Source organism: Pristis pectinata, chromosome 3 (genome assembly GCF_009764475.1).
Source record: "Pristis pectinata isolate sPriPec2 chromosome 3, sPriPec2.1.pri, whole genome shotgun sequence".
NCBI classification, from domain to species: domain Eukaryota; kingdom Metazoa; phylum Chordata; class Chondrichthyes; order Rhinopristiformes; family Pristidae; genus Pristis; species Pristis pectinata.
Window position 1 is genome coordinate 4,671,112 of NC_067407.1, and position 12,713 is coordinate 4,683,824.

The following is a 12,713-nucleotide window of genomic DNA, read 5'->3' on the forward strand; positions in this document are numbered from 1 at the left end:
TTAAACTAATCTCTTCTGCTTGCACATGGTCCATATCCCTCCACTCCCTGTATATCCATGTGTCTATCTAAAAGTCTCTTATTAGCCACTATCGTGTCATAAAATACAGAAGATACTTCTGTCGGGTCACTCCTCTGCCTCCTTCACTCCAGGGAAACCAAGCCTAGCCTGTCCAATCTCTCCCTACAACTAAAGTCTTCCAATCCAGGCAACATCCCAGTGAATCTCCTCTGCACTCTCTCCAGCGCAATCACAGCCCTCCTACAGTCTAAGATAAGATAAGGTATCTTTATTAGTCACATGTACATCGAAACACACAGTGAAATGCATCTTTTGCGTAGTGTTCTGGGGGCAGCCCACAAGTGTCGCCACGCTTCCGGCACCAACATAGCACGCCCACAACTTCCTAACCCGTATGTCTTTGGAATGTGGGAGGAAACCGGAGCACCCGGAGGAAACCCACGCAGACATGGGGCGAACGTACAAACTCCTTACAGACAGTGGCGGGAATTGAACCTGGGTCGCTGGTGCTGTAATAGTGTTACGCTAACCGCTATGCTACCAGAGCTATTGTAGCCTAGCCAGTGTGTGGTATAAGTTGCAACATAACGTCCCAACCCCCATGCTCAATATTCTGACCGATGAAGGCCAGTGTGCCAAACTCCTTCTTCGCCACCCTGTCTACCTGCGTTGCCACTTTCAGAGAACTATATACTTGTAGCCCAAGGTCTTGCTGTCCAACAAGTCCCCAAGTCCCTCCCATTCACTGTGTATGCCCTGCCCTAAATACATCACCTGGCACTCGCCTGAGTTAAATTCCATCTGCCGTTCCTTGGCCCATTTCCCCGTTGATCTAGATCCTGGTGTAACCCTTAGACAATCCTATTCACTGTCCACTATTCCACGAATGTTGGTGTCATCTGCAAACTTACTAATCATCCCACCTGCATTCCCTTCCATATCATTAATATATATGGACAATATTGGAATAAATATTGGAAACGAATGTGGGAAAATATCAGAATAGATTTAGAAGGAACTAAATTAACCAGAGGGTGTTTCAAGCACTTACAAGACACTTACAACAGGACATTGATAGAATGCAGAGCTGGGCTGAGAAGTGGCAGATGGAGTTCAACCCGGAAAAGTGTGAAGTGATACACTTCAGGAGATTGAATTTGAAGGCAGAATACAAGGTTAATGGCAGGACTCTTAGCAGTGTGGCGGAACAGAGGGATCCTGAGGTCCACATCCATAGATCCCTCAAGATTGCAGCGCAGGTCGACAGGGTTGTTAAGAAGGCATATTGAGTGTTGTCTGTCATTAGTTGGGGTATTGAGTTTAAGAGCCACGAGGTAATGTTGCAGCTCTGTAGAACTCTGGTTGGACCACACTTGGAGTATTGTGTTCAGTTCTGGTCGCCTCATTATAGGAAGGATGTGGAAGCTTTAGAGAGGGTGCAGAGGAGATTTACGAGGATGCTGCCTGGATTGGAGAGCATGTCTTATGAGGATAGGTTGAATGAGCTTAGGGCTTTTCTCTTTGGAGAGAAGGAGGATGAGAGGTGACTTGATAGAGGTGCACAAGATGATAAGAGGCATAGATCGAGTGGACATCAGAGTTTTCCCCAGGGCGACAATGGCATAATTTTAAGGTGATTGGAAGAAGGTATAAGGGGGATGTCAGAGGTAAGTTTTTTACACAGCGAGTGGTGGGTGCGTGGAACCCACTGCCGGCAGAGGTTGTGGGGGCAGATACATTAGGGACATTTAAGAGACTCTTAGATAGACACATGAATGATAGAGAAATAGAGGGCTATGTGGGAGGGAAGGGTTAGATAGATCTTAAAGCAGGATAAAATGTCAGCACAACATTGTGGGCCGAAGGGCCTGTACTGTGTTGTAATGTTCTATGTTCCATTGAAGAAGCCTGTTTGTACCAGAGAAAATGTTACCACAGACAACTCTCTGATGACCAGATAGGCCATTTTTCTGATGTTAAACTGAAGATAAACAGAGATTGAAAGAGAGAGTGATATAAACACTCAGCAGGTTGGTTGGCCTCTGTGGGGAGAGAAACCGATTGGACGTGCCAGGTCGATGACCCTTCATGGGAAAGTAGGGGAGGTTTGTGGAACTAACACCCTGCACAGATGAGCTTTAGCTCTGACTGTCGGGCAGGGAATGTGCAGCCTGGAGTTTAGAACAATGAGGGGTGACCTTATTCAAACATATAAGATCCTAAAGGGGCTGACAGGGTAGATGCTGAGAGATTTTCAGGAGTGGAAAGGTCAACACAAGAGGACATAACTGCAAAATAAGTCACTTAAACTGAGGTGTCTTCTCATAGAGTCATGGAAACAGGCCCTTCGGCCCAACCAGTCTATGATGACCAAATTCCCTTCTAAACTAATCCCATTTACCCGTGTCTGGCCCAAATCCCTCTAAACCTTTCCTATCCATGTACCTGGCCAAGTGTCTTTCAAATGTTAATGTACCTGCCTCAAACAATTCCTCTGGCAGCTCGTTCCACATACTGACCACCCTCTGGGTGAAAAAGTTGTCCCTCAGATTCCTATTAAATCTTTCTCCTCTCACCCTACACCTATGCCCTCTAGTTCTTGATTCCCCAACCCTGGGAAAAAGACTTTGTGTATTCACCCTATCGATGCCCCTCATGATTTCATGCACCTCTATAAGATCATCTCTCAGTCTCCTGCACTCCAATGAAAAAAGCCCCATCTGCCCAACCTCTCTGCATAACTCAGTCCCTCAAGTCCTGGCAACATCCTCGTACATCTCCTCTGCACTCTTTCCAGCTTAGTGGCATCTTTCCTATAGCAGGATGACCAGAACGGAACACAATGTTCTAAATGCAGCCTCACCAACATCTTGTTCTCTCAGAGGGAAGTGAATCTCTGGAATTCTCTGGCCCCGAGGGTGGTGGAGGACAGATCACTGGATATATTTAAGGTGGAGATAGATATTTGAAGGCTTGAAGAATTGAGGGTTATGGGGAACTGGCACAGAAGAGGTGTTCTGGCCAGCCATGATCATATTGAATGGTGGGGCAGGTTTGAGGGGCCGAGTAGCTACTCCTGCTCCCTATTTCTTTGTGTTGTTGGGATCCCTGTTTCCAGATTCCCCTGTTCCCTGGTGTTCCCAGGCTGGAAAGGGGAGAAGGCAGCCCTGTGCTCCTGTCTACGTCAATGGTCCTGAGATCGAGAGGGTTGAGAGCTTCAAGTTCCTCGGAGTGAAGATCACCAACAGCCTGTCCTGGTCCAACCACATAGACGCCAGGCCAAGGTAGCTCACCAGCACCTCTACTTCCTCAGGAGGCTAAAGTAATTCAGCATGTCCCCGTTGACCCTCACCAATATTTATAGATGCAGCATAGAAAGCATCCTATCTGGATGCATCACGGCTTGGTATGGCAACTGCTCTGCCTGGGACCGGAAGAAACTGCAGAGAGTTGTGGACACAGCCCAGCACATCACGGGAACCAGCCTCTCCTCCATGGACTCTGTCTATACCTCTCGCTGCCTAGGTAAAGCAGCCAACACAATCAAAGACCCCACCCACCCCGAACATTCTCTTTTCTCCCCCCTCCCATTGGGCAGAAGATACAAAAGCCTGAAAGCACGTACCACCAGGCTCAAGGACAGCTTCTATCCCACTGTTGTAAGACTATTGAACAGTCCCCTTGTACGATAAGATGAACTCTTGACCTCACAATCTACCTCGTTGTGACCTTGCACCTTATTGCCTGCCTGCACTGCACTTTCTCTGTAACTGTAACACTTTATTCTGCATTCTGTTATTGTTTTCCCTTGTTCTACCTCAATGCACTGATGTGATGAAATGATCTGTATGCATGACATGCAAAACAAAGTTTTTCGCTGTACCTCGGTACATGTGACAATAATAAACCAATTTACCAATTTACCATGGAGGTTGATCTGTGATTACACTACCTCTTCCTTTCAGAATGATCAAGAGCCAGTCTCAGGAATACTGTTTCACCCCAAGAACATGGATCTTCCCGGCAGAATACACCCAGTTCCAGAACTGCGTCAAGGAGCTACGGAAAAAGCGCAGACAGAAGACCTTCATAGTCAAGCCAGCCAACGGAGCAATGGGCCATGGGTATGTCAAGCCATTTAAAATGATCTCACCCACGCCAGTCCCTCACTGGGAACCTGCACCATTTCCTCTGTCATTAACAATTCCAATTTATTTACTCACAGGATGTGGGAGTCATTGGGAAGGCTGGCGTTTATTGCCAATCCCATTGCTCAAAAGAGTCAAATGTCTTAATAAGATAAGATATCTTTATTAGTCACAAGTACATCAAAACACACAGTGAAATGCATCCTTTGCGTAGTGTTTTGGCGGCAGTTCACAAGTGTCGCCACGCTTCCGGCACCAACATAGCATGCTCACAACTTCCTAACCTGTACATCTTTGGAATGTGGGAGGAAACCGGAGCACCCGGAGGAAACCCACGCAGACATGGGGAGAACGTACAAACTCCTTACAGACAGTGGCGGGAATTGAACCTGGGTCGCTGGCACTGTAATAGTGTTAAGCTAACTGCTACACACCAGAATTGTGTGCAGTTCTGGTCGCCCCATTACAAGAAGGATGTGGAGGCTTTGGAGAGGGTACAGAAGAGGTTCACCAGGATGCTGCCTGGATTAGAGGGTATTAGCTATAAGGAGAGGTTAGACAAATTTTGATTGTTTTTTCTGGAGCGTCGGAGGCTGAGGGGAGACCTGATAGAAGTTTATAAAATTATGAGAGGCATAGCCAGGGTAGACAGTCGGAATCTCTCCAATGTCCAATACCAGAGGACATGCATTTAAGGTGAGAGGGGGAAAGGAGATGTGGGGGGCAGGTTTTTTTTTTTACACAGAGAGTGGTGGGTGCCTGGAACGGGCTGCCAGGGGTGGTGGTGGAAGTAGATACAATAATGTTGTTTTAGAGGTTTTTAGACAGACACATGAATATTCCGGGAATGGAGGGATGTGGATCACATGCAGGCAGAAGAGATTTAATTTAATTCGGCATCATGTTCAGCACAGACATTGTGGGCCGAAGGGCCTTTTCCTGTGCTGTACTGTCCTATGATCTATGATCAATGCTGGCCCTATGCTACCTTACCCCTGTGTCCTCCTGTTGCCACCTAACCTGCAGAAGAGTGCTGATCTGCGCGCTGGGCCATTGAGACATGAGTTAAATCCCACCACAGCAGCTGGTGAGTTTAAACGTCGGCAATCAAATAACACTTGGAAAGAAATTGGTCTTAGTAATGGGGGCCATAAAACAAGCAGATTGTTGTAAAAACCCTTTGGGTTCGTGAATAGACCCTAAGACCATAAGATAAAGGAGTAGAATCAGGCCATTCGGCCCATCGAGTCTGCTCCACCATTCAATCATGGATGATTCTTTTTTTCTCAACCCTATTCTTCCACCTTCTCCCTGTAACCCTTAACCCCCTTACTAATCACGAACCTACTAATCTCTGCCTTAAATACACCCAATGACTTGGTCTCCACAGCCGTCTGTGGCAACAAATTCCACAGATTCACCACCCTCTGGCTGAAGAAATTCCTCCTCATCTCAGTTCGAAAGGGACGTCCCTTTATTCTGAGGCTGTGCCCTCTGATCCTGGACTCTCCCACTGATGGAAACATCCTCTCCATTTCCACTCTATCCAGGCCTTTCAGTATCTGGTAGGTTTCAATGAGATCTCGCCCCCTCATCTGAACCCCATCGAGTACAGGCCCAGAGGCATCAAACGCTCCTCACACGTTAATCATTGCCAGGGTCACAGAGTTACACAGCACAGATACAGGCCCTTCGGCCCAACTTGTCCGTGCCAACCAAGTTGCCTAACTGAGCTAGTCCCATTTGCCTGCGTTTGGCCCGCGTCCCTCCAAACCTTTCCTACCCATGAAACCTTGAAGGAAAGGTTCTTATCGGTCGATATGTGACTCCAGACGCACCAATGGGATTGCCTCTTAACTGCCCCCCTCAGCTCAAGGGCAGTTAGGGGTGGACAATAAATGCTGCCTTTGCCATTGATGTCTGCATCCCATGAATGAATAAACTACGCCAAAATAGCTCCAGTTTCAGCAGTGTCACTCAGCAGACCACAAAAGGTAGGTGGAGGGATGGGTAGTGTTGAGGAAACGGAGATTCTGCAGAGAGACTTGGATAGACTAGGAGAATGGGCAAAGAAGTGGCAAATGAAACACAATGTTGGAAAGTGTCTGGTCACGCACTTTGGTAGAAGAAATAAATGGGCAGACTATTATTTAAATGGGGAGAAAACTCAAAATTCAGAGATGCAAAGGGACTTGGGAGTCCTCGTGCAGGATACCCTAAAAGTTAACCTCCAGGTTGAGTCGGTGGTGAAGAAGGTGAATGCAAAGTTGGCATTCATTTCTAGAGGAATAGAATATAAGAGCAGGGATGTGATGGTGAGGCTCTATAAGGCATTGGTAAGAACTCACTTGGAGTACTGTGTGCTGTTGTGGGCTCCTTATTTAAGAAAGGATGCGCTGACGTTGGAGAGGGTTCAGAGGAGGTTCACTAGAATGATTCCAGGAATGAGAGGGCTAACACATGAGGAACGTTTGATGGCTCTTGGGCTGTACTCCTTGGAGTTCAGGAGAATGAGGGGGAACCTCATAGAAACATTTCGAACGTTAAAAGGCCTGGACAGAGTAGAGGTGGCAAAGTTGTTTCCCATGGTAGGGGAGTCCAGTACAAGAGGGCACGACTTCAGGATTGAAGGGCGCCCATTCAGAACAGAGATGTGGAGAAATTTCTTTAGCCAGAGAGTGGTGAATCTGTGGAATTTGTCGCCACGGGCGGCTGTGGAGGCAAAGTCATTGGGTGTATTTAAGGCAGAGATTGATAGGTATCTGAGTAGCCAGGGCATCAAAGGTTATGGTGAGAAGGCGGGGGTGGGGTGGGGCTAAATGGGAGAATGGGTCAGCTCATGATAGAATGGCTAGCAGACTCAATGGACCGAATGGCCGACTTCTGCTCCTTTGTCTTATGGTCTTATGATGTGCAGAGGATTAAAAGATCATGCTACGGCAACAGCAGCTTCCCACCAGCAGAGGGAGCATCATTCCATGTCCTGCCATCTTCTCGCCTTCTCAGGAACGCCTGACGCTCACACTGATGAGAAAAGTCTTCCTCTCTCTCTCATTGCTCATGTTAATTGGCAGAAAAATTCACTAGATGAAAGATGAACAGAAATGATCTTTAACGGGAGATAAATGCTGAAGGATAGATGTCTGTATTTGTACACCAGACTTTTAGAAGCATTGACCTAGAGTTAATTCTGTTGCATTCCTGGTACATCTTTTCCACTGAAGAAGTAACTTTCCTTTAGACGTTGCCTGCAGAAATATCTGTTGATGTGACGAATCTGTCAGCAGGATCAGAAATCGTCGGAAACACTCAGCAGGTTAGGCAGCATCTATGGGCAGTTAATATCTCAGCTCCAAGACACTTCACCAGGGAAGGAGAGATTAAAAAAGATTTTTTATGGTTCTGAATGAGGAATTGTTAATGTTTCAGGTCCTGAGGCAGGGTTTCGGCCTGAAACGCTGACAATTCCAACACCACCACCCCCTTCCCCCCCCCCTCCCCCCCCCCACAGATGCTGCTCAACCTGCTGAGTTCCTCCAGCAGATTGTGCGTTGTTCCAGATTCCTGCATCTGACGTCTCTTCTCTCTAGTATTTTTAAATTCTTTTTTATATCTCCTGATTTTCCCAGCTGCCTCTGCCTGTCTGTTTGCTGCCATTTGTGCTTCCTTAGAGTTGTAGAGCCATATAGCACAGAAAACAGGCCCTTTAGCCCAACTCCCCCATGCTGGCCAAGTTCCAGTTGACCTTCTCTGGGTCAAAGGGCCAGCACAGACCATTTGATCCCATATCCCACAGTCCCACAATCCTTTCCCCTTCTTGGGAAGTTTCTATTGGACCCATTTCCACTGGCCATATCTAAGGAAGGATGTGCTGGCGTTGGAGACGGTCCAGAGGAGGTTTATGGGAATGATCCCTGGGGATGAAAGTGTTAACATATGAGGAACGTTTGATGGCTCTGAGCCTGTACTCACTGGAGTTTAGAAGAATGAGGGGGGAATGTCATTGAAACCTACCGAATATTGAAAGGCCTGGATAGAATGGACGTGGAGAGGATGTTTCCAGTAGTGGGAGAGCCTTGGACCAGAGGGCACAGCCTCAGAATAGAAGGACATCCCTTCAGAACAGAGATGAGGAGGAATTTCTTCCGCCAGAGGGTGGTGAATCTGTGGAATTCATTGCCACAGAGGGCTGTGGAGGCCAAGTCATTGGGTGTATTTAAAGTGGAGGTTGATAGGTTCTTGATTAGTAAGGGCATCAAAGGTTATGGGGAGAAGGCAAGAGAATGGGGTTGAGAGGGAAAAATAAATTTGAATGGTGGAGCAGACTCGATGGGCCAAATGGCCTAATTATGTCTTGTGGTCTTACAAGCAGTACCTTCTGAGACAGAATTCGCAGCACTAAAAAAAGGATTCTTGTCTCTGTTCTGGTCGGGTTACCTTTGAGCTTGTGTCTCCTGGTTACTGATCTACCACTGGAAAGTTTGGCCTTTTTTATATTTCTTTACACCCACATGATATGAAGATCAATGTCAGTGCCCCTGAATTGAGCAGGCAGTCGAGAGTCAGTCACATTCACTCCAATAAAACTTTCTTTCAGCTTGAACATTTTTATAAAATCTCCTTTTGCCTTCTCTGCTTCAAGGGTAAGCAGAGAGTCCTTCAGAGTCATAGAGAGATACAGTAAGGATACAGGCCCATCAAATCCACACCAACCATCAACCTGGATCAAACTTATCAAGAATCTATCTCCCTCTGCCTTGAAAATATTCAAAGGACTATCTAAGTTTATATGGGAATCTGGACCAACTTGAGAAATGGCCAGGAGGATGGCAAATAGAATTTAACTGGGGCAAGTGCAAGGTGTTGGGCCTCATAGAGAAGGGGGATGAGAGGGGATTTGATAGAGGTGTACAAAATGATGAGCGGCCTAGATCGAGTGGACAGTCAGAGACTTTTTCCCAGGGCGACAATGGCTAACACGAGGGGGCATCATTTTAAGGTGATTGGAGGAAGGTATAAGGGGGATGTCAGAGGTAGACATATGAATGATAGAAAAATAGAGGGCTTTATGGGAGGGAAGGGTTAGATAGATCTTAGAGCAGGATAAAATGTTGGCACAGCATTATGGGCCGAAGGGCCTGTACTGTGCTGTAGTGTTCTATGTTCTATAAGTTAAACTAGGGCATGATTTAGGTACATTGTTAACAGTCGGGCCCTGGAGTGTTGTAGAACAGTGGGACCTTGAGGTACAGGTACATAGTTCCCTGAAGGTGGCATTTGGCACACCTGCCTTCGCCAGTCAGGGCACTGAGCGCAAGATGGAGACACAAGAGACTGTAGGTGCTGCAATCTGGAGCAACCCACAAAAAGCTGGAGGAACTCAGCGGTCAGGCAGTCCAGATGAAGGGATCTCGACCCGAAACGTCGACTGTCCACCTCCTTCCACAGATGCTGCCTGACCCGCTGAGTTCCTCCAACTTTTTATGTGTTGCATTGAACTCAAGAATTAGGATGTCATGTTACAGCTGTACAAGATGCTGGGATCGCAATGTGTGTCGTTCTGGTCGCCTGCATATAGGAAGGACATCACTAAGCTGGAAAGGGCGCAGAAAAGATTCACGAGGATATTACCAGGACTGGAGGGCTTGAGCTATAATGAAAGACTGGATTGGCTGGGACTGTTTTCCCTGGAGCGAGGGAGGCTGAGGGGTGACCTTATGGAGGTTTATAAAATCATGAGGGACATAGGTAAGGTGGATGATTGCAGTCTTTTCCCCAAGATAGGGGAGTCTAAAACAAGAGGGTGCAGGTTTAAAGTGGGAGGGGAAAGATTTGATAGGAACCTAAGGTGCAACTTTTCCACACAGAGAGTGGTCAGTATGTGGAACGAGCTGCCAGAGGAAGTGGTTGAGGCAGGTACATTGACAACATTTAAAAGGTACTTGGACAGGTACATGGATAGGAGAGGTTTAGAGGGATATGGGCCAAACGCGGGCAAATGGGACTAGCTTAGATGGGAATCTTGGTCGGCATGGACCATTTGTGCCGAAGGGCCTGTTTCCGTGCTGTGTGACTCTTATGTCTGTACCTCATGCATCATTATACGTGTCAACTACTTGAATTTACTATCGGTACAGTAGAACTTGAATTGTAATCTGATCAGTAGCCCAGGCTTCTGCCCACTGGCCAGGAACTTCTTCACTGTGTGAATGCATTACGTTTTTCCTTGTGGGATTTGACTTGGGCTGTGGAGTGAGGCACAGCTGAGAGTTTCGACATTATCACAGGCGGTGGGGTGTCTCATTCCCCCTGTTCTGGGGAACAGACAATCAGAGCTATCAAACAGTCCCCCAGTACGATAAGATGGACTCTTGACCTCACAATCCACCTTGTTATGGCCTTGCACCTTATTGTCTGCCTGCACTGCACTTTCCCTGTAACTGTAACACTTTATTCTGCATGCTAGAACATAGAACACTCCAGCACAGTACAGGCCCTTCAGCCCACAATGCTGTGCCGACATTTTATCCTGCTCTAAGATCTATCTAACCCTTCCCTCCCACATAGCCCCCCCATTTCTCTATCATTCATCTGTTATTGTTTTTCCCTGTACTACCGCAATGCACTGATGTAATGAATTGATCTGTATGAATGGTATGCAAGACAAGTTTTTCACTGTACCTCAGTACATGTGACAACAACAAACCAATTTAGGTAGCTTGCTCTTGATATTCTGCTGAAGAAGAGACCCAGTACTGTGTGCAGTTCTGGTCACCCCATTACAGGATGTGGGAGCTTTGGAGAGGGTGCAGAAGAGGTTCACCAGGATGCTGCCAGGATTAGAGGGTATGAACCATAAGGAGAGCCTGGACAAACTTGGGTTGTTTTCTCTGGGGCGTCGGAGGCTGAGGGGAGACCTGATGGAAGTTTATAAGATTACAAGAGGCATGAACAGGTTAGACAGCCAGAATCTTCTCCCCAAGATGGAAATGTCAAATGGTAGAGGGCACAGCCTTAAGGTGAGAGGGGGAAAGTTTACAGGAGATGTGTGGGGCAAGTTTTTTTTACAGACAGTGGTGGGTGCCTGGAATGTGCTGCCAGGGGTGGTGGTGGAGACAGATATGATAGAGGCATTTAAGAGGCTTATAGATAGACACATGAATATACAGGGAGTGGAGGGATGTGGATCATGTGCAGGCAGAAGAGAGTTAGTTTAATTTGGGATCGTGTTGGGCACAGACATCGTGGGCTGAAGGGCCTGTTGTTGTGCTGTACTGTTCTGTGTTCTGTGTTCTATTTTCTGTGTACCCATACTGGCAGTGCGGGCTTGGAAAATGATTGAATGTTACTATTTAAAGACCTCGGCTACTGGGGCTATTAAGAAATGCAGGTCAGTGTAATTGCCCAGTGACGGACACCATCCGAATCCATCACTTGCTGGTATCCTTCCCTCGGTCACACGTTGCCGGCTCATTTTCCCATCCATTAATGAAGTGGAGATTGGGGACTTGGTCCCTCATTCCCACTTTGACGTCAATCTCCAGGAAAGACATCAACAAATATCGACAGCTGGCGACACTTTGAAAACCTTCCGAACCTGAACTGCGATTGCAATTAAAGCTGCAGCCCCCAGCTCTCCAGCTGGCTCGCTCCTTCAAGTTTCATGTTCGATTTCCGAACACGTTCTGTCAGCTGACCCGAGTGCTGCCTTGGTGTGTTCAAGGGGAGGAAATCTGTATTTGTCAGTGTTTTTTATTTTGTACAAATCTTTCCACTCTTGCAATACTTTGGAAAGTGCGTTCAGTGTCTGGAAAATGCAGCTGCTAATTTTACACTTGGCAGTGTAGTGTAGTAGCTGCCTCACAGCCCCAGTGAGCCAGGTTCGATCCTGACCTCGGGAGAACATAGAACACTACAGCACAGTACAGGCCCTTCGGCCCACAATATTGTGACAACATTTTATCCTGCTCTAAGATCTATCTAACCCTTCCCTCCCACATAGCCCCCTATTTTTCTATCATTCATGTGGCGATCTAAGAGTCTCTTAAATGTCCCTAATGTATCTGCCCCCACAACCTCTGTGGGCAGTGCGTTCCATGCACCCACCACTCTCTGTGTAAAAATCTTACCCTGACATCCCCTTTATACCTTCCTCCAATCACCTTAAAATTATGCCCCCTCGTTTTAACCATTGTTGCCCTGGGAAAAAAGTCTCTGACTGTCCACTCGATCTATGCCTCTTATCATCTTGTACACCTCTATCAAGTCACCTCTCATCCTCCTTCTCTCCAAAGAGAAAAGCCCTAGCTCACTCAACCTATCCTCATAAGACAGGGTCTTCAATCCAGACAATATCCTGGTAAATCTCCTCTGCACCCTCTCTAAAGCTTCCACATCCTTCCTATAATGAGGTGACCAGAACTGAACACAATACTCCAAGTGTGGTCAAACCAGAGTTCTATAGAGCTGCAACATTACCTTGTGGCTCTTGAACTCAGTACCCCGACTAAAGAAGGCCAACACACCATACACCTTCTTAACAAC

General features: G+C 47.0%; 1 protein-coding gene across 7 annotated transcripts in view; it reads left to right on the forward strand.

Annotated features, from left to right (window-relative positions):
• ttll7 (tubulin tyrosine ligase-like family, member 7) overlaps positions 1–12,713 on the forward strand; it is a 215,743-nt gene that overhangs the window by 95,286 nt on the left and 107,744 nt on the right. For all 7 annotated transcript variants that reach the window (XM_052010663.1, XM_052010662.1, XM_052010668.1 and 4 more), the window contains one exon: positions 3,987–4,145. In XM_052010663.1, the coding sequence (XP_051866623.1) occupies positions 3,987–4,145 (159 nt within the window). The remainder of the gene's footprint in view (positions 1–3,986; positions 4,146–12,713) is intronic.